The following is a 20,991-nucleotide window of genomic DNA, read 5'->3' as shown; positions in this document are numbered from 1 at the left end:
GGAAAAACAAAACAATATAGATAAAGAAAACTCTTTTTATTTATTTTTGGTAGTATTTGGAAGATTACAATAAATTAAATTCAATTAAAAAAACATCGATCATATGATATATAATACCATGGTGGTGGTCATGACCATGCATCTTATTTACATAATTAAAAGGATTTGCATAATCAAAATCAATAAAATACAATATTTTAAACATTGTAAAATTACATTCGTAAAAATCATATACTCTGTATGCATTTCATTGCTTAAATAATTATTTTTTATTATCTGAATCGATGAAAAAACATATTTCCAACCTATACATTTATTATTTAAATAATTTAAAAAAGAAAAAATATATATAAAAAAACCACACAAATATTATTAAAAACATAGACGATAATGTTTATAAATGAAACAATTTTAAACCAACTTATTTTGGCTAAAAAAAAAATCAGTTATGCAATTATTACTTGACATTGTTAAATAGCATAAGGTTTGTATGTATTTATTCATGTGTGTATGTAGTATGCATCATCATAATGAGGAGAATTTAGTGTTAATAGTGCAAATAGGAAACAAACAAGTTTGGTGTACACAAAGAACAACACCTGACACCAACAACCTAGCTAGAAAACAAACTACCAAGAAGGAACATCATCATTGGCAGAGTCACCTGATCTAAGTCACCAATTAACCTAGCTAGAAAAAAACAAAGAGTGGCTTGTTGCATATTAGAAAAGAATAGACAAAACAACAAACTAAGTGCATTTGGTGTTTATGAAGTAAGTTATGTTTATCATGCGTAATGGTAAGTAACTTTCTGTTGTTAAAATGTAGTAGTAGTTTTTTTTAATACAGCAACTATTTCAACAATGTATCATTATTTTAGTTCATTGCATAACTCGCGTTCCGTCCGTCCGTCCGCTCTCTCGCGTTGGTCCGTCCGTCCGTCCGCGTTCTTCGTTGTCCGCTCGCGGTCCCGCTTTTCATCGTTCTTGTCATGTTGATATTTTCATTGGTCTTCTGTTCGGCACCGTCTACTTTAGAGTTGTCAGGTGGCATCCACGTCTGTGAACAAATTTATAAAAATAAACAGAATGTATTTAATTAAATAATATATAACAAGCAAATTGCAACATCATTCTTGAAAGGATGAAATTAAAAATCAATAAAGAGTTTTTAAAGAGTTACCATTTGTAGTGTTTGTATCTCACTATAAACCCGAGTTTAAACCATGACCTAATAGTCTTTTATACTCTTTCCAGTTCTGCTACTTACCAAGTATTTCTTTGGTTAGTATTCTTTCTGGATTCTTGGTCATTCGGAACAACCCATATGTCATCTGCTAGCCACCTCCGTTAGGATTATTCTCATGCGGTAGCCGTCCATCTGGCAGGCATAACCGATTGTTTCTTTGCCGTCATCCGGTGGTAGCCATCCGTACGTCCATCTGCTAGTCTTCATCTGATATTGTTTCTTTCCCAATCTTCGTTTCCACTTATTCGAATCTTCTGAATACGATTCTCCAGTTATCTCGTAGCAATTTCATTATCCTAGAATGTTAATATATAAATATATAATTCACGACATCACCTTAAACACTTCGATGTTGAATCAAGGACTTACGAAAGTTGGGAAATCTCTCGAAAAAAATCCGTAAAAGCAGCAAATATTTAAAATATATAATTATATATTCCACGTAATTTTAGGTCAGAAATCGAAGCAAAACTAATAAATAATTGTACTTACAGTACACAATAGCAATCTGAGCTAGTCATTCTATCCAAGTCTTGTGGTGCGTGTTTTCCAGGTCAAATTTATTTTCATTTGCTCATGATGAGTATCCGTTTTCCCAGTCATCTGGTATCCGCCTAATTCTATTATAAAAAAAATGAAAAAAAAAAAATCATGAACAATAATTGCTGGTAAGTATAGATCGGAAGAAACAATGTTAATATGTTTAAACTTTGTATAGAAAAATAACGATTAAATATCTTACGATTATCGTTTCCAGCAGTGTCCACCGACATAATACTGGCTGTAACCAACCATCCACTCAATTGAGAGTCGAATCGTGTAACGTCTGGAACTGTAGCGTCATTATGGTTACCGTCTCCATCGTCATATTGGTAGCCGTGGCCCAATCATGTATTGTCGGTAGTCTTCTGGCATTGCGTAGCGTCATTCTGGTAGCATTCTTCCGGCATCGTGTAGCAGCAGTCTTTCAAGTTATCTAGAAGTGGGATGATCTTATTGAATCCAAGAAATAATCATCCAATCACATCCCGACTAATCACAGATAGGTATTACTTTTATTTTCAGATAAAAAAACATATTGAAACTTACCCAAATGACCAATCTGGAAGACGTCAATAGCATAGCTTTTGCCAGGCTATAAAATAACAATAAATAAATCATAAAAATGTACATATTACAGTCAAATTTCTTTAAAATCTTACCAGCAGTGTCCAATGTTAGCGGTCCTGTAGCCTTCCATCGTGTGGTTATGTCCATTTGTCAGCAGTGTCCAATGTTAGCGGTCCTGTAGCCTTCCATCGTGTGGTTATGTCCATTTGTCAGCAGTGTCCAATGTTAGCGGTCCTGTAGCCTTCCATCGTGTGGTTATGTCCATCGTGTGGTTATGTCCATCGTGTGGTTATGTCCATCGTGTGGTTATGTCCATCGTGTGGCGTCTTTCCCGTCACCTGGTAGTAGCTGTCCGATCCTATTAAAATATTTATTAAATAAGTAACAACTCCTCAAAATAAATTATACAGGTTGATAGTACAGAAAATATGATATTAAAACTTACCAATAAGAAAGCCGGTATGGTAGCCGTTATTCTTGCGTCCAACAGTGTCCGGATCACATATCGGTACCATAGACCTCCTCCATCGTCTTCTTGGTACCAGTTGTCAATTCACGCGGGTATCTTCACCCTCGGTCCTTTGAATAATGAAATAGATAATAATTACAAATGTGAACTAACAGCAAAATAAAATTGAAATATCTTACCACCAGTTAGCTCTGTGTCCACTGATCACGTCGTCTGCATCGCTGGTAGTCTTCCATCTGGTAGTCTGTAGTTTCCAATTTATCTGGTAAGTATCCTATTAGATAGAAGTAACCATTTAGTAAACATCCCTTCCACACAATTGCAGGTAAGTATATAGGATCTCTATAGTACGGAAAGATCTAAAAACTTACCAAAATGATGTGCTAGCCGTCCTCTTTCTGCAGTCATTTGATAGCGGTCCATCTCGTAGGTCCCGGTTTTCTCCAGTCTTCGAATAAGCTGCAGGGCCTGAAATATTTATAGGCGAGCATTTTAAAGGTTATACATACAATATATATTACAGATCAGTATATTAAACTAAATATGCCTACTCACCATAATCAAGCATCATCCATTGGATAACCTTCCATTCAACAATCACTGACAATATCGTCCGATACTTTCTACAGTAAAGTCTGCATGCTCCTGGAATAACAAAGTAGGGTTATGTTCTTAATAACGTGTACTTGCAGGGTAGGACCTGGTTATGAAATATAAGCAATCACCCGTCTAAAAGATGGAATGTCTAAAAGATAAGGGACCACCACACGATGTACCACCACCTTTTAATATAATAATTGGGAGAATATACGGCATTCACAGGATTCATGATAATTATGACTTTAAATTAAAATTTTAAATTACTTGGGTGTTTTTTTAATGACTAAGCTTCTTTTTAAATACTGGTTTTAAAATTCCAAATTAATTTAATTCATGGCTTCAGTTTCATTTTGAGTTTGTCTTTGAAAGAATTAGTAAAATGAACGCTCTTGCAACCTCGGAACCTGTAAATCAACAGTTAATGATGGATGGAAAACCTTCAGCTAGATGAACCCTATTATTAATAATTATAAGTTAATTTAGCTTAGATTTTTTTAATAATTATTTCAACTACGGCTATCTAAAAATCAATCCTATATTATGTTAACCCTATTATTAATTTTTATATTATTTTAGCTTATATTTTTTTCTAATTAACTACATCTACTTAACTACATGGATGATGAATACAAATACGAACTGAAAAAACAAACCGAAGCCAATTATTAATACATTTGATGATACCTGTATATATTTAGAAGCTTAGCCATTATTTGGGGAGGGGAGAGGTTCCACATTATCTAGACCTTAAAACATTAAATCAAAAGCACCATGGTCATTTGTACACCGGCAGCAAATCAGTTATTTATTGTACGGATTCAGTCTATACTTATCTTTTCTTTGCCAAATAACATGAACTTTTTGCGTCAAATTTGTTTTCAACCTACAAAACAAAATCCAACATATTTAGTATATAAACTCAAGTTATGGTAAGAGGTAGGTAAATGTAAAGAGATTAAAAAAAAACAACTTCTTACCATTGATTTGTTTCCGCTTGAGTAGGCCTATAATGCTGAAGTAAGTTCCAGATTCATCATAAAATCAAACAATACTGTGTACTAGTGATGATGCGCTCAACAGAACATCCATTCAAGATCATAGATTGAAGAAGATGAAGAAACTGCAGAGAGGTCCACGTCCACAGACATGACTATCCTTGACGGAATTTGTTAGAAATAGAGTACGACCCCAGCCCATTGGGACATGCTTCGTGCATAGCACCATGGGTAACCGTGTACATCAGGATAGTCAAATTGCACGAAGTTGTTGTATCATGCAGACAGGAGTAATAATTAATAAACTATCATTGATGATTGGTAGCTACTTAGTCAAACTTAACTACAATGTCACGTGGTACAATGATGTTTTTCAAGTAATTTTCTTAAACAAATGTTTAGGGGAAAGAAAATATAATGCTTCTATAACATACATTTAGAATCGCGTAATACAACATTACAACCAATTATGATCTATCTATATAAACATAACATTCCATAAAAGCATTTTGTGCATGATACAACCAATTAATACAAGTAAATCTGTAAAAAAAAATTGAATGCCGAAGTTCCTGTTATTAATTTGTTAGTATTTTTGAACCATAAATAAATACACGATCTATATTTATTGTCTGGTTCTATGTTAGTTCTTACTATGTTTGATGATTTGTTCGAATATAAATCCAAGAGAAAACAAAGATGAAATCCAAAGAAAAACGGATGAAAAATAGTAAATCCAAAGAAAAACGGATGAAAATAATAAATCCAAAGAAAAACGGATGACAAATTAATTCCAAAGAAAACAAATGAGACTGCAGTAGGCAATAATTTTTATTATTTTACTTAAATTTTGTTTTCATTTAAAAAAATATAATATTGCCTGAATTCACCCCCAACCAGACGCCTGAAAAAAAAATTTAATAAATTAGATAATTAAATTGTGTTGTGGAACTCTACCAGACAATTGTGGAACGTGCAAGTAAAGCCTCGGTTTCGGCACAACCTCACACAGGCCGCTATATCAACACTGTAAAAACTGGCGTTGTATTTTAACACGTTGTGATGTTTAATTATCAACGGTGGTGTTAAAATAGCATATTATTAACACTTGGTGTGTTATCAGTGCCGTTAAATTTTAACACCATGGTGTTTATAACGATCATTGTATTTTAAAATAAAGTTTTACATGGGAAATAATATACATAGGCCTATGCTATGATAGGCCTTATCCATTTTAGTGATTTAAAAACATTGGTAAACCTATGAATATGAATTTCAGAGCTACGAATATCTCAGATTTTTTCCTGTTTTGTTATATTTACTCCGTGAAAATATTTTATTAACGCATGACGTTTAAAGTACTCGTTGAAGTTTCTCACTGTTTAACGCATAACGCTTGCAGATAAGTCACATGATCACGCGTCGCGCGCGAGGCGAGAGGCCGGCCGGTTAGAGATTCAGGCGCCATTGTTTTCCATTGGTGAGGAGCGAGAGAATCGGAGATCACAATCACTAATCACATCAATCTTCTTTCATCGTATAGGTAATTGTTATCTGTATTTTGAACTACTGATAGTTTTGTCATGATTTGGTCGTAGTTCGAAGTGAAGGATATTTGTCATTATGGCCTAGCTAGGATCTCCTATTATTTAACTGTAACATAGATTAGGCTAGGCCTGATGGACCCGTGCGTTCGCCATACTACTTTCTTACACACCGCCGCGCGCGCCTTTTGGCGCATGTCTCTCTCCCCGAATTTATGGTCCGGTCGCATTTGAACAGTCAGACATTAGAACTAGGCCTAGGCCGGGTATATAGGCACTAGCTAGGCTATACTAGTGTTCAGAAAATCTAGGCTTGCCACCTATAGAATAGGCACTAGGCTAGGCCTATTAGAGTTATTAGTATTAGTATTATTAATATGCCTGCCTACTCCTTGCCTGCCGGGCTACCTAGCCTATTTAAAAATAAATGGGTCATATGACCAATTCAAATTTGAGCCCCTACTAGCTAGGCCAGTCTATTTCTAAGGTCCATACATTTTTTTATTAGTTTATCAGGCTCCCCGCGAAATTACGATTTTTTAAAATTGTTTTTAAATTGTTTTTAATTTAAATTTTTTTATTAATTTATTTAACTGAAAATGAAATCAATTTACATTTCCTTATATTTCAGGTAGAGGAAATAGACGTATCAGATGACGTTCTGGCTGAAAAGCTTCAAGACAAAAGTCCTCTTGCCCTACGCATTGTGTGTATGGACAGCAGTACAAAGATATTTATTGTTGGTGAAGGGCAGTTTATAAACTTTCAAGGGCACACTGTTCCAAACATTCTCTACCAAAGTAAAAAAACGCAAAGCAATGATCGCATTTACAAGATCTGAAACAGTGACAAAAATGATTGTTTTTTCATTTTTGTGTTTATTACAGATACTATTTAAGAGTACTTTAACACCATTCTGTATATAAACATGTTTTAGCATTAATAAAGTGTTATCCACTCATAAACGTGTATATGTGTTATTTCTTTTAACGCCTGAACGTGTTAATAATTTGGAACTATAACACCTAAACGTGTTAATAATTATGGAAACATTAACACTTAAACGTGTTAATAATTTTGACATTAACACTTAAACGTGTTCATTAAGTGTTATCCGAAACGTGTTAATTTTAGCGTTTAAACATTAACACTACTTTTTACAGTGAACCATTTATCGTCCGTTGGTATCCACCATTTATTTATAGTATAGCAAATGTTAAACCCACTACAGTATTAGATAATCGGTTATATTCTCAACTTACCTACTGCAGAACTCAGTCATATATACCCAGTAGCCTACTTCCATCAGCTAGAACGACAAACACACAACACCGCGAACTTGTTCAAAATGGATTTCACCGGAAATGGTATGTATTTTATTTATACGCGCGCTTGGTATTGAACAATTTGATTGGTTAACAGTTAAAATATGCACATAATTAAGTACACGTGTATGTACTCGCATTCCTTCTCGTTGCTGCTGTTGAACCAAGTATTCTAAACAAAATTGCGAATGTAAAGAAGATAATGTCAAAACAAGATATCCTCTATTAATTCTCTAGAAAAATTGTTGGTCAGATATTTTGTTGAATGTTAAAAACTGATTAAGGTTCTTCGAATGGTATGCTTTAATAATCAGGCCCACATACTGCCTTCAATTGCTGGTTATTTTGTTACTATATAACATGTATTTAAAACAATATTAAAGAACAAGTTGTGAAAACTTTCTGTATTACGTCAAATGAATAATATAAGCATGGAACAAAGTAAAATTAACGGGAAAGAAAAGACGTCCCTCTTCCTCGTCGGCAGCATTTAAATACATAAAAGAAAAGGGCTTTTTTTAAATGACGGCAGCCTTCAGTAGTAATAGGTAGTAGGCCTAATAGGAGTAATAGGCCTACGTTATTTTTTAACAAGGAGACATTCATATTAGCCATCTTGTGGGAATTCAAATTCTCTCATTCTCAAATCATTCACAATTACTGAAAAAATAGATGACTCGGCACAAATATTTATACAAAAACGTTACTTTATTACGAAAGGCTACATTTTACAAAACCATTAAATGTGTAGGTCAAAAAGGACATTTGTATCTAAAGATAAAAAATTGACTGAAACTGTAATGTACATTTTATACCCATAGGAACATAAAAATCTCATTCAGCAGAGAGTTTTCTTCAATACGCGCCACGTGAAAAGTAAAATTGATTCAGCGCATGCTCAGAAACATATAAGCATGTGCACAGACTCAATACTGCGCAGTCACATGGTGTGTCAAGAAAATAAAAGGTTCCTATCTTCTTACATACAAATACGTGAAAAATACTGAAGAAAACGGGAGCCGCGAATTAACAACTACACAGCAATGTATCATTTATAATAGAACTATGCGGTACTTGAACAAGATAAAACAGTTACGATTTGACTTCCTATTTATAAAAATATTTTACCTGAAAAACAATCTATTTATTATCAACCATCAAGAAATATTTCAGTTATCAAAATTAATTAGGCCTAATGTTGTTACTGTGTTTAAGAAAAAGTGTCACAATTGCAGCATGGGCTTGAAAACTAATCAATTTGAGAAAAAACACCATATTTCTTTGTAAACATGTTTAGGCCAAACGGAATTATTCTAATTTGTTTAGACATTGAATTCCGATACCATTACTTTAAAAAGTAATAACTGAATGAAATTCAAGATATGTAGAAAAACCAGACATATGACTTAAGTAAGATATTCAAATGTATGAAAATAAAATTGGGAAACTGGAAGACAATTACATATTTCCAGTTAGGCCTACATAATGTCCTGGGACTTTCCAGATTTTGAAATGAATGAGTTTCAAAAGGAGTTGTTTTACGTGTGTTCAACATCATCTTTGTTCTCATTATATTTAAATACAAACTATTTTAAAAGGCAACTAGGACTGTGAAAATGTTGGATAATTAAATTTCAATTTCAAACGTTATACTGCCACCATTCGGAAAAAGTTGGAATGTCTATCATATAACATTATTTACAATATTCTCGTGTTTTGTGAAAATATAACTTTTATCGAGTATTTTGCAAGGTGATGTAGTTTCATATTTAGTTATCAATGCATAGGCCTATATACAACAACTTGCGCTAATTTGCTCTATTCATAAGCCACAGTTTCCAAACTCTGAATGATGTGATGCTTATCAATATGCACACTTTTAACGAATAACCAGCCTCCCATTTTATATCCATAAAAATACTATTACATGAGTTAAAAATGTAAGATTTATGTCCATAAATGTTTAAAGCATGTCGTTGCCGATTCCGCCACCAAAGCCGCCGCCGCCTCTGTTAGGTAAGTAGTCTTCTTCGTTCGGGTTCCGACCACGATACACGGCGACGCATAAATAGACGGAAAACAGTATCATAAGCAATGCGGAAATCAACATCGTAATGCCAATAGCTCTGTACGCGTCATCTTCAAACTTGCTGTCCAGAACGTCATTTCCGTAGCGGTACTGATCTACGTACGTTCCGCCGCTTTCTTCTTGAACTTTACGCCGCCAGAAACTCTCCGTCGAACCCAGAGCCAACAAGACGATACCGGCGATTATGAAGATGACAGCAATGACGACGAGGACAACGGAGGTAGCCGTCATGGTCTCCTCTGAGCAGCACTCTGTCCGATCCCTGGTTTCACCCTTTTCCATTGGATCGTAGAAATTACCGTAACGGTGTATACCTCCGGGTCCATGCTTCTTTCCTCCCATTTTGAAGATCTAAACAAAACATAACATAACATCGTTAAGCGTGGTTCCCACTAGCGACGCAACGCAAGGACGTAACGCAACGCAAGTGAATTGACCAAGCGAATAAGCCATCGCTTGTGATTGCTAACTGTCTATAACTTCGCTTGTCATTGGTTAAAACGCTTGCGTTGCGTTTACGTCCTTGCGTTACGTTCTAGTGGGAACCAAGCTTTAGTGAAACTATTACCAAAACATTGTGGAATGAAATAAAAATGGTGTTTATACCGCCAGTTCAAAGAAAGAAACAAGAATTTCATTCAAAAGACGGCTGTACACAAGAGAATCGAGTCGCCTGATTTTAATACCATGTTTATAATAACATTTAATCCATAATTTTGTTTACGATAGCCGAGGGAGAGTTGCACTGTTTGATTTCTAAAGAGATCGTGGCGGTCACATGATTCTACTAGTGGCAATGCTTAATTTGAAAGTCATGCGAATAAAAATATTAATGTATGTCGCCTGTTTTAAAAAAGTGGTATATATTTCATTAAATCAAATTATATGAATGTATTTGTACTTTATCGCATTACATTGTGCCGTCCACGAATCAGCTGCTTTGTTTTTACCGATTTCATATAATGACATGCGAATCTTAAATCGATTATTTCAAAATGGTTGCTTGTACAAACAAGATCACCATACCGCCGTACGAATAGAAAAACAAATATTTCATTCAATGGTATGGTGGTTGGCCGGGTTGTAAAATTAATTTAAATGTCTGGAAAATAAAAAAAAAAATTAATGAAAAGAAAATAAAAAATACCAAAGATTCCTCCTTGGTATAGTCATGCAGGGATGATCGGAAGCTCGTATATTATCTACCGTACCTAGATAGCTGTATCTGTACGTAAATATAGCTGTATCTGTACGTATATATACGTATACAATACACGTATTATAGTCAGTTGGGAAGTTGTGGCTTCGTTGATGACGTATTTGGGTTTCCATGGCAAAAAGACACAATTGTATGTTATGCTTTATGTATTGTGATTTTTTAAAACGTTACTTTACGACTTCGTGCTACAAGCGTCTTAATCAGTATAGAGCGATTGAATATTAATTAATGATTTACAATGTCGGGGCATTTGCCTTCATTGCTTGATATCCATCATTTCTTATTGCATCATAGTTTGTATGTTTTCAAACAAATAAAATAACGTTTTAAAAATAACAATAGCGTTCCAGAAATCTATTTGCTGGACTGTGACACGGGCTCTAAAAAACTTTTAATATAACTATAGGCTGGTCTCTATATTTAAAATATGACGGTTGGGTTTTATTGAACAATCACGACATTCCTTAGTGTTTATATTGCACGGTTCAAGATCAAAGAATTGCTTTGTTATACTCTACTTGTATTCTTTAGAATGGCTCATTACACAAAAGATACGAGAGTCATGCTAAAATTTGCTAAGGGTAATGAAAGGACACTAACAATAAAATGCATGATTCTGCGGTTTATACATTGGACGAAAACACGGTTATAGGAAGCCAAAGTCTGTAGATTCACGTAATCTAAATATCTGCTAATTTTCCAGTGACTACCTAGAAGTTGATTTCAGTTAAACTTCTTTATGGTTATGCTTTGGTTCAACTCAGTTAATGTGTGTGTAAATTATTAATACTATGTGCTGCCACTTTGGTATAAACCTTTTGGGCGAGTAGACGTTACTAAGTAAGAGGAGTTTATTTCAGAAATTAGCTCAAAATTGCTGTTTACGATATTTATTATTAATAGTTTATCTATTTTTAGATCTAAAATTGTAAAAGTTATTTTGTTTTATCTCTCAGCCTGTTAGTGGTTACGTAAGCCTATTTCACACCGTATCAATTACATTTTAAACGGACATTTTTCCCCCTTGTTTTTGTATAGGCCTACTGTAGTTTTTAATTATTTTTTTCTAATTTTGTAATTGCATGTACGCACCATCTTCGCAGATATGCCATGATAGGCCTAAATATTATGACTTATTATTATTATAGCTATAGACGAAGAAGACCTTATTGTTGAAATAGAAGACCCACATTAATACGTATACAGATCTACTGTACAAGTCTGGAGTCAAACGTGGCAGCAGTAGTGACGTCTTTCTATACAAACAACATACATTAATTAATAATTCACTCAATAAATATTAATATTGTATATTATTATAATTATTTTTCATCAAATATGTCGACTATGAATTATTGCCCGTGATGCGAATTGTTAACCAGCTATCATAGCAAAATATAAAATACCACATTTCAACAAAAAAAACAGCGCCTTATAAATATAGTGAGTTGTCGAGAATAAATTGAAGATTTTGCCATTACTGTACTTAAATTTTATAACAGAAAAAATGACATTATTAGTGTTTTTACATTTTAACAAAACAGATTAAAGGGATTCATTTACTAATATGTTAAAACCTCATACCAGACTGAACCATATTGATCAACTTATGCCTTAATCGTGAAGGCTATTTTCTCTAGTCAAACATATCATGTATTAATATACTGTACCACTAAACATAGAGGAGAGGAAATATTTCCTTTTTGCACTATAAACATAAGCATATTGTTTGTTCCAATATAACTTTTCGTTTTTTAATTTTGTACTTTTTTCTTTTGACTGCATTTATGATTCCGCAATAAATAAAAGTAAAAATGATTAAAGTATAATTTATACGATTTTGGTAGCACATTTAGTATAAATCTGTAAAAGGGCTATGTTTACCAAAGGCTCCGTTTTCCTATCCCTGACCCGCCAACCTTGGTGACACAGGTAATAAAATATCACACTAAATAAATAGGTGAAAGTTGGCTGTAGAGTAAACGCAACAGCCGAAAACGTTCGTTAATATTCCCAGCAGAGTATTGTGTGAGATACAACAAACACCGATAAACGCGGACTTTTTTAATCCGCATATTGTCTGCTTCTCCTACCTGTATAAATCATCTGTAATAGGCTTACAACGGTTTGTATACCGTCTAACACTATAGCTATTCAGCATCATGTTGTGACCAAACTGACAACAACGGATCTACTGGACTTGCAATTAAACGCCTAATACGGATATGATGGAATGTGTATGCCTTTTGCGTTAAAAATATCAGAAATGTATTTACCTTGAATAATAATATGTCCTCACGATTTTTTAAAAAGAAACTCGCTCGCACGCGCGCGTACTGGTAATATGCCTAAGGTAAAACAAATCTACTATTCGTTTTTCTTTAAATATAATTGCAGCGCCATTTAATTGAAAGGTATAAGTATGTTATTTTTTGGAGTGTCACCCCTGTGAACGGAATTCGGTTTCACACAGTGTGAGCAGCCGATGCTAAGTTTAGTTTCCAGTTAAGCCATCAACAAGAACACGACAAACACTTACCTTCTATCAGATATATTTTACAAAATATAATGATTTCTAAATCAACAAGTCCAGTAGAGTTGTTCTTAAAGGAAACAATATAGATACGAGAATTAATAAATCGAAAGAGATCGCTTCTGTATGATGACTCAGAAATGGTGGAACCGACTCAATTGTTCCAAATCATTAATATTCAAAGCCAGATCGTATAGAATTTCTTTACGATTGAATTGGAATAGTTCATTTTAAAATGGGGTAGTTTTGTGTAGAAAGTATAATCATGGAGGAATATTTACTCTCCATGGTACAGTATAATATGTACAATAAATAACACTTTCAATGTTGAAAAAATATTTAAAAAAAACAAAAACAATAAACAAAACTTAGATATGAAAAAAAAAAAACACGAAATGGTCTAAAACTATACGTGTTACCATGGAGTAAGGTTACACACAACTTATATCGTGTTGCGGTACACCTACTGGAGTATTCATTTTTAATTTCAATTACAGCATTTAATTTGTTTCCATCCTAATTTCTAAAAATCTTGAGTTATCTTGATCAATGGGCCGAACTATTGAATAAATCTTTGCTCTGTTGTTGTTTTCTTTCTGCATTTCGACAAGTTTCAATTTGAGCGCTTTTGATCTTCCCATTTTGATGGTAGGGTTCTCTTTTAATATCAATTATTAGCTACAGTCGTCCTATAGTTTCGGTTTTAGGTTGTTTAAAACAATTTTTTTTAAGTCCTTAATTAAATTAATGTACAATCTTAATATGTCTTCACACATACATAAAGCACGCCATCTATCATTTTTTTTAAAGTGTTGAACTTTGACATTGATCTCGGGATCAACATGGCAGGTTTCACCGAAGACGGGGAAACATTGGAAACATTATTAAGTTAGTACATTATTTAATGATTATTTTTAATATAAGCATAAAGCAATACGTTATTAAAATATTAAATTTAATGAAGGTGTAATTCATATTTCATCATCACTCTTAAATATTAAGTTAGAGGACTTTATTTCATGCTAGGCTAGGCTAGGCCTACGTCGGAATGAAGGACGGCGGTAACGCCCGACGTTGCAGACGAATCGTCTTCTTTGGTTCTCTGTATTTCCACTAGCTAGGCCTAGGCCCTATTCTTGCTCGTAAACATGTTCAAACGTCATCAAAGAACATACTCTGTGAAACTATAATCACATTCAGTGACGTATAGTAATTAAATTTGTATGCATGTTTAGGTATTTATTTTTAATGTTCAAATCATTCATGATTAATGGTAAACTTTACTGACAAAGATTTGAACATTTTTCAGATAAAGCAACGAATCCAACAAATAGAGAAGATGATTGGGAGTACATTATGGCTTTCTGTGATCGAGTTAACAAAGAACTTGAAGGGTAATCATCTTTTACTAAAGTTACTGCAGTATTATGTATATATCAGTATAAACATTTTATAAACAAAAAGTACACTTAAACAATTGCATTTTTCTTCTCTAGGCCTCAAATTGCAGCTCAGCTTCTGAGTCACAAAATTCAATCACCACAGGAGAGAGAATCACTGCAAGCTCTACAAACCACAGAAACTTGCGTAAAGAACTGTGGAGAATACTTTCATCGTGAGATTGGGAAATTCCGATTTCTAAATGAACTTATAAGACTTATATCACCAAAAGTAGGCCATGTTTTCTAAATCATTATTTTATATTGTTATACACATAAAATAAATATATTAAATAAAAGCCACAGTCAAATAAACACTACTTTTATTGAAATTAAATAACATAACATGTTTCTTTGTGGACAGTATCTAGGCAACAAAACCAAGGAATCTGTAAAGAAGAGAATCGTAGAGTTAATATATTCCTGGTCACGTGGAATCCCTGAACAGACAAAGATTAAGGAGGCTTATGATATGTTAAAGAAGCAGGGATTAGTGAAAGAAGATCCAACATACATGGATAATATACCCTTGGAAATAGCGCCACCCAGGGCTAAGCAAGCAGTGTTTGAAGATGAAGATAAATCAAAGGTTAGAAAGGAATTAGGTTGAGATTATCTAATGCAGTTACTGCAGTAATGTTTCTTCTGTTTTACTATATTCATCCAGATTCTACAATATAATGTTTTGACTATTTATTGAACCCCTAAATAAAATGCACATACAGAAAAGACAAAACACATACTAGTGGAGGATGGGACCAACAGGTGGTAAACAAAATGGTCCAGTCCCAATTTCACAATGAAAACGTATATAATATATATAATGACCTATACTACCATGGCATTTTAAAAGAAAAAGTTACATTACATAATTAAAATTTAATATGTTTACTTTCACTGATTTATAGCTGTTAGCACGTCTTTTAAAAAGCAAACATCCCGAGGACTTGCAAGCTGCTAATCGACTGATCAAAAACATGGTAAAAGATCACGAAAAGTCTGTTGAAAAAGTGAGCAATCGCGTCAACGAGATTGAGAAGTCTTCAAACAACGTGAAACTCCTGTCTGAGATGTTGAACCACTACAGCCCAGACATCACTAGTCCACAGGAGAAAGACCTCATGAGGGTATACTTAAAATTATCTCATTTATAGTGAATAAACTTTTTGGATAATACTTAAAACCAAGTTAATGTGTGTATTATGGCTTATGTGCATTTTAGTTAATGTTTGCATTATGGGTAATGTGCATGTAGTGGTACAGCAATGGCAATTTACTTGTTGTTTACCAACTTGATGGATAAGCTCAAAACCAAATTGCTCATATCTTTTGTGTCAGCAGTAAATCTGATAATTCAATGTATGATATATGTTAAATGTTTATGTTTTAGGAATTGTATATAACATGTGAAAAGATGAGACCAAACTTATTTAGACTGGCCAGTGCTATTGAAGATAAAGAGGATGGAATAGGTAAGATCTAGATTGTTGGCATTCATTCATTCATTCACAGGCTAGACTAATATTACAACAGTATACCCAACCTTACAAACTACCAGAAAATCACAATCAAACTACATGCATAACAACAACTGATTTTTAAACTCTGTCTACACTATCAAACTTTATGTGATGAAAAAATGTGATATGCCCAAATATGTATGGACATGATGATGTCATATCACTACCATATTTGGGCATACCACTACCATATTTAGGTACATCACACTTTCTTTGTCAAACTAGTTTAATAGTGTAGATAGAGCTTTAGTGGACAGTTTACTCACTGTGTGTTTCTTTTTACAGGTGAAATTTTGGAAGCAAATGATAAACTAACAAAAGTAATGGAAATATACCGTGAAAAACTGGGGGATGTAAATTTTGATGAGATGTCTTCTGGAGATACACCTTCTGCTGCCCTCTCCAGTCAGTCTGTACAACCTCAACATACACAAGGTAGGCTCCCAGCTGAACATGTATGTATACACAACCATAATACACACAACATCAGCCATTCTTATGCTCTGTCTACACTATGTGATGTGCCCAAATATGGTAGTGATATGACATCATCGTGTCCATATATGGGCATATCACTTTTTTTTTATCACAAAGTTTGATAGTGTAGACAGAGCCTCAGATACTTTGCAAGATTTATCTTTTTTTTAAATGTGAAAATGTTGTTACAGCTTCACACAAAAATGGATAAACTAATAAAAATGATAATATCAGTGTGCCATGAAGCCTGTAAAGTGACCTTTTGTTTTGAAGTAAGTCATAAAATTTAAAACAATTATATTTGTCTTCTTAGCTGGTGACATGTCATCATTAATTGACCTTGCCGGGCTAGACTCTTCTCCAGCTGTTTCTGGGGATCTAACAGGTTTCAATGGTGCACAAATTAGCTCTGGTGGTGCAATGATGTCTGGAGGTAATTCTGTCAGACAACCAACTTCTGATGCTCTACTTGAGCAACAATTATCTTCTTTAGGTAATCAATTTTACAAATTTCAATTTTATGATATAATGAAATGAATGTATAATAATAAATATATATAATGAAAATATAGAATAGATATTCAAAAATATTTAGCATTTTACTAGCATAGTTATAAAAGGTATATGTGTTTGATAATTTAAATTTTTGAAAACATTTTGTAGGTTTTGGAACTAGTTCAGGAGGGGGAGGAGGAACAATTCCTGTAACTACTCAATCAGCAGCAGCCATGCAGCTAGATGCCATTCTGGGAACCAATGGTCCTCCCTCTACTACTAATACAAGTTATCCAATGTTTTCAAATCAGCCTGTAGTAAGTACAATTTATTCAATTTTGAGGTCAAAGGTCAGAAGCCATAGGTTTAATTTTAAGGGAACCTGTATATTAATTTTATTTATAAATTATTTTTCAGCAAACTATGGGTATGTACAATCAAAACACAGTTAACATGGTACATCCATCCAGGATGACAGCGCCCTCTATAGCACAGCCTGTTGCCGCTCCAACACAGATCACTAGCTCACTACTGACCGGACCGACGTCTGTGTTTACAACCACCCCGTCAAAAGATAAAACCAAAGCAGATAAACCCCCACCAGCGTTATCATCCAAGGCGTTTGCCGAGTTGGAAGATCTTGGAAAGACCATGATGATGGGACAGAACTCCTCTACAATTCAGACATCCTCATTACAGTAAGTCTTAAGTTCTTTCTACACTATCAAACTAGTTTGATAAAAAAAATTTGGTATGTCCAAATAATATGGTAGTGATATACCCAAATATGGTAGTGATATGACATCATCATTGTCCATATATGGGCACATCACATTTTTTTGTCACATAAAAGTTGCCATGCCACTATTTGTGAATAAGAGCTGCACATGCTCACAAAGCAATCCGTTTTCTAATAGCTTTCTATTGTTTTAAACTACCCCAATTTCAGTCTATTTCCTCTTCAAATGCTTCTTTTGAGATAATAAATTGGACAAGACCAACACTTTCAAAAGAATGACATGGTTTCTTTGTTTTATAGACGATCCACTTCATCAGATGTTGAATCATTACTTCTGTCAACTGGGGCCAGCCCTCCATCACAAAGTACTCTCTCCCAACCACAGTTACCAGCACAAACTGCATCAGCTGGATCGACCTTCATGCAACCAGCACCGGTCACAAAGACACCCATGATGACGGCCCAGGGACAACCTATGATGGCCAGTAAACCATCGGCTGTAGCTGCCACGGTTCTTTCACTTGCAGATATATTTGTTCCTTTAGAAACAATTCAACCAGGTAAGAAAAGATCATAAAGATCCGAAATGAATCCCAATCCCAACCAGGCATGGCCTACATGTGTACTGTGATTCATGTGTCATATATATATATATTTTTGTTTTCATAGGTGTAACCCCTCCTCTAACTATTTATGAGAAGACTAAAGTGAAAACAGTTTTTCATTTTGCTAAGGACAGTCCAAGACCAGACATCCAAGTGTTAGTTGTTTCAACCATGAGTACAAACACGTCGGCCATCAAAGGCGTGGTCTTTCAGGCTGCAGTTCCAAAGGTGAAAAATATTTTGAAAAATAAAATGCAAAATTATCAAAATTGTTATCAGTACATGTTATTTTAGCTCATGTGGTACCAGAACTAAGATGGTCTTTTTTGTATTGTTTGTTTATTTATTGACCAGCATAATTTAATACAATACATTAACACATACAAATGAAAATTCTGGACAGGGGCAGCTTTAGCAAACACATGGGTGTAACTCATGAGCCAACTATCCCTTGTTTTATTCCTATTATTTATTGCCAAAAACATACAAAAGAACAACAACAAAAAAGTAAGTTGGCAATAAAAACAAAAGGGAACTTGATCCCAAGGAGTAAGAGCCAGTGTCTCTCTACCATTGCCATTTTAATGCAAGTCTCTCGTTTATGTTTGATAAATAACATAACTGGTTTTATTTCAGACAATGCGCATCAAGCTACAACCACCATCTGCAACAGATTTGCCTGTACACAACCCCATCTTACCACCTACTGCAATCACTCAAGTCATGCTAGTAGCTAACCCACAAAAGGTATGCCAGCAAACACAATTTACCATTCACTGTATTATTACAAAGTGGGATATGTTATTTGTTTTTTGGTGATTATGGTATCTCTACTCTACTTCGATTGTGTTTTTTATATTGTATTGCTGAAAACAATTACAGTGGAACCTCTCCTTTGGGACCCCCTATTCAAGATACATCCCTATAAAGGGGACACTTTCCGGTGAAATGAACAAGTGGAAGTATATTTTTTAACACTATGGCCAACCCCTATTCAGGGGACACCCCTATTTAAGGAGACATTGTTTTGAGTCCTCAAAGTGTCCTCACAATATGGGATCTACTGTATTATATTGTTAATGTTCTCTACTGAACCACAGAAATTAATGCTTTAGCACTGAAAGTGTCATTCAGTATAAAAAAAGAATAGATAAATAAATATAAAACTCGACATAATCATTTGATAAATAATTTCTTTTCTTTGCAGGAGAAAATCAGATTAAAGTTTAAGTTACAATATACACTGGATGGCAAATCCATAGTAGACGTAGGAGAAGTTGACAAGTTCCCATCGTAACAACAATCATATTATTATCACTATAATCTATAAATGTTTAGCTCCTAATGATTTTAACAAGTATGGTTGTATAATACACAATTAGTGTAGTTTCTTTTAAATTTGCAAATGCAAATATCAACTAAAGTAGTCAACTGTAAAATCAATTGAGATCAATAAGATATAAAATGTGTTTATCTTTTTATATTTCTGTTTACATTCCAAACGATAAATTTGCTGCCCTCTCATACACACACTTGAAATATTTATAAACACATATAGTATTAATATTCGTTTAATAATTTATTAAGAACTAGGCTTCTGTTCAACATGTGATTGTCATTGAGTTGCTAATATACCATTTCAGTCCCAATGATCTGATCTGCAAATGATAGGGTGATACTTTCTTCACTTCGTAATAATGTCATGTCAAGATAATAAATATATATTGAGCATTTTCTAAATAATATTTCGACTCTCCCAAAACCGGATACTCCCAAAATTGTTCTTGAGATTCAAAATGTCCTAAATTCGTTTTACCATAAAAAACACATTCCAAATACCAGAATATACAGAAAGAAATATTGGGCCAGCCAAGGATGTTTGGTATTGGGAGAGTTAACTGTATAATATTGGTATTTATCACCAGATTTATTTTAAAAGCAAGGATTGAATTTCTGTGGTACTTTTCTTTTATAAATTTATACTTTGGTTTACCTTATATTATATACTCAGAATATCCTTTTATATAATTTACTTCTTTAAATGTCGTACTACCATCTGCTATAGGATACCTCTGTTTGAATCACATATGTTGTAATATTTTACTATATTGTATATATTTTATTTAAATTTACCATTTGCTTGGTGTATAAAGGGTCGTAGAGTAGATAGGATGAAAACTTGTTATTTCCAAAAGTCCAGTTCTTTATCACAAATAATTCCTAATTTTGTTTCCCCACTCAAGCAATTTCTCTTAAATCTGTAGCATAGGAAGTAGAAATTTATTAATAAGTTGTGGCTGAAAATTCTCAATACAAAATGTTTTATTTTTTCCATGATACATTAATGTTGGTAGAAAGTTATTTGAAACATCAGATGTGTACTACAGTATAATTTGGTATGTAGCAACATATAGCTTATTACACAGATACCCTATTGGCTTAGTTAAACAATCCTTTTATAGTAGTACACTATAGTCAAATGCAATATTGTGAAGAGCATGGGTAACTATTATAATAGTATATTACACATTATGAAATTAAATTTCAAATCATTTACTTCAATGAACTTTGCATTTGTCTCACC

At 33.7% G+C, this 20,991-nt stretch overlaps 2 protein-coding genes and 1 long non-coding RNA gene across 6 annotated transcripts; 1 reads left to right on the top strand and 2 right to left on the bottom strand.

Moving 5' to 3' along the window:
* Positions 1–21: 21 nt before the first annotated feature.
* Positions 22–7,302, bottom strand: LOC144840340 (uncharacterized). Of its 4 annotated transcripts, none has more exons than XR_013611903.1 (11): positions 7,229–7,302; positions 4,405–5,326; positions 3,383–4,310; positions 3,199–3,295; positions 2,804–3,101; positions 2,451–2,716; positions 2,338–2,383; positions 1,991–2,224; positions 1,741–1,868; positions 1,270–1,544; positions 22–1,059 (listed from the first exon to the last, which is right to left on the bottom strand). It is a non-coding gene; the product is annotated as an uncharacterized LOC144840340 (long non-coding RNA). The 4 variants fall into 4 exon arrangements; XR_013611900.1 differs by having other exon boundaries at positions 2,338–2,372; XR_013611899.1 differs by having other exon boundaries at positions 2,338–2,716.
* A 678-nt stretch (positions 7,303–7,980) lies between these two features.
* On the bottom strand, positions 7,981–13,308 carry LOC144840329 (uncharacterized). The gene is made up of 2 exons (XM_078696118.1): positions 13,139–13,308; positions 7,981–9,731 (listed from the first exon to the last, which is right to left on the bottom strand). The coding sequence occupies exon 2, from the start codon at positions 9,720–9,722 to the stop codon at positions 9,255–9,257; it is 468 nt and encodes a 155-aa protein (XP_078552244.1). The 5' UTR covers positions 9,723–9,731; positions 13,139–13,308; the 3' UTR covers positions 7,981–9,254.
* A 639-nt stretch (positions 13,309–13,947) lies between these two features.
* Positions 13,948–20,969, top strand: LOC144840285 (ADP-ribosylation factor-binding protein GGA1-like). The gene is made up of 14 exons (XM_078696049.1): positions 13,948–14,020; positions 14,442–14,526; positions 14,629–14,803; positions 14,936–15,160; positions 15,480–15,698; positions 15,962–16,043; positions 16,377–16,526; positions 16,882–17,061; positions 17,232–17,380; positions 17,481–17,761; positions 18,103–18,362; positions 18,472–18,635; positions 19,044–19,154; positions 19,615–20,969. Exons 1-14 carry the CDS (start codon positions 13,975–13,977, stop codon positions 19,702–19,704), a joined length of 2,217 nt encoding a protein of 738 aa, XP_078552175.1. The 5' UTR covers positions 13,948–13,974; the 3' UTR covers positions 19,705–20,969.
* The last annotated feature ends 22 nt before the right edge of the window (positions 20,970–20,991 follow it).

Source organism: Antedon bifida, chromosome 4 (genome assembly GCF_963402885.1).
Source record: "Antedon bifida chromosome 4, ecAntBifi1.1, whole genome shotgun sequence".
Lineage (NCBI taxonomy): Eukaryota > Metazoa > Echinodermata > Crinoidea > Comatulida > Antedonidae > Antedon > Antedon bifida.
This window is presented reverse-complemented; position numbering and strand designations above follow the sequence as displayed.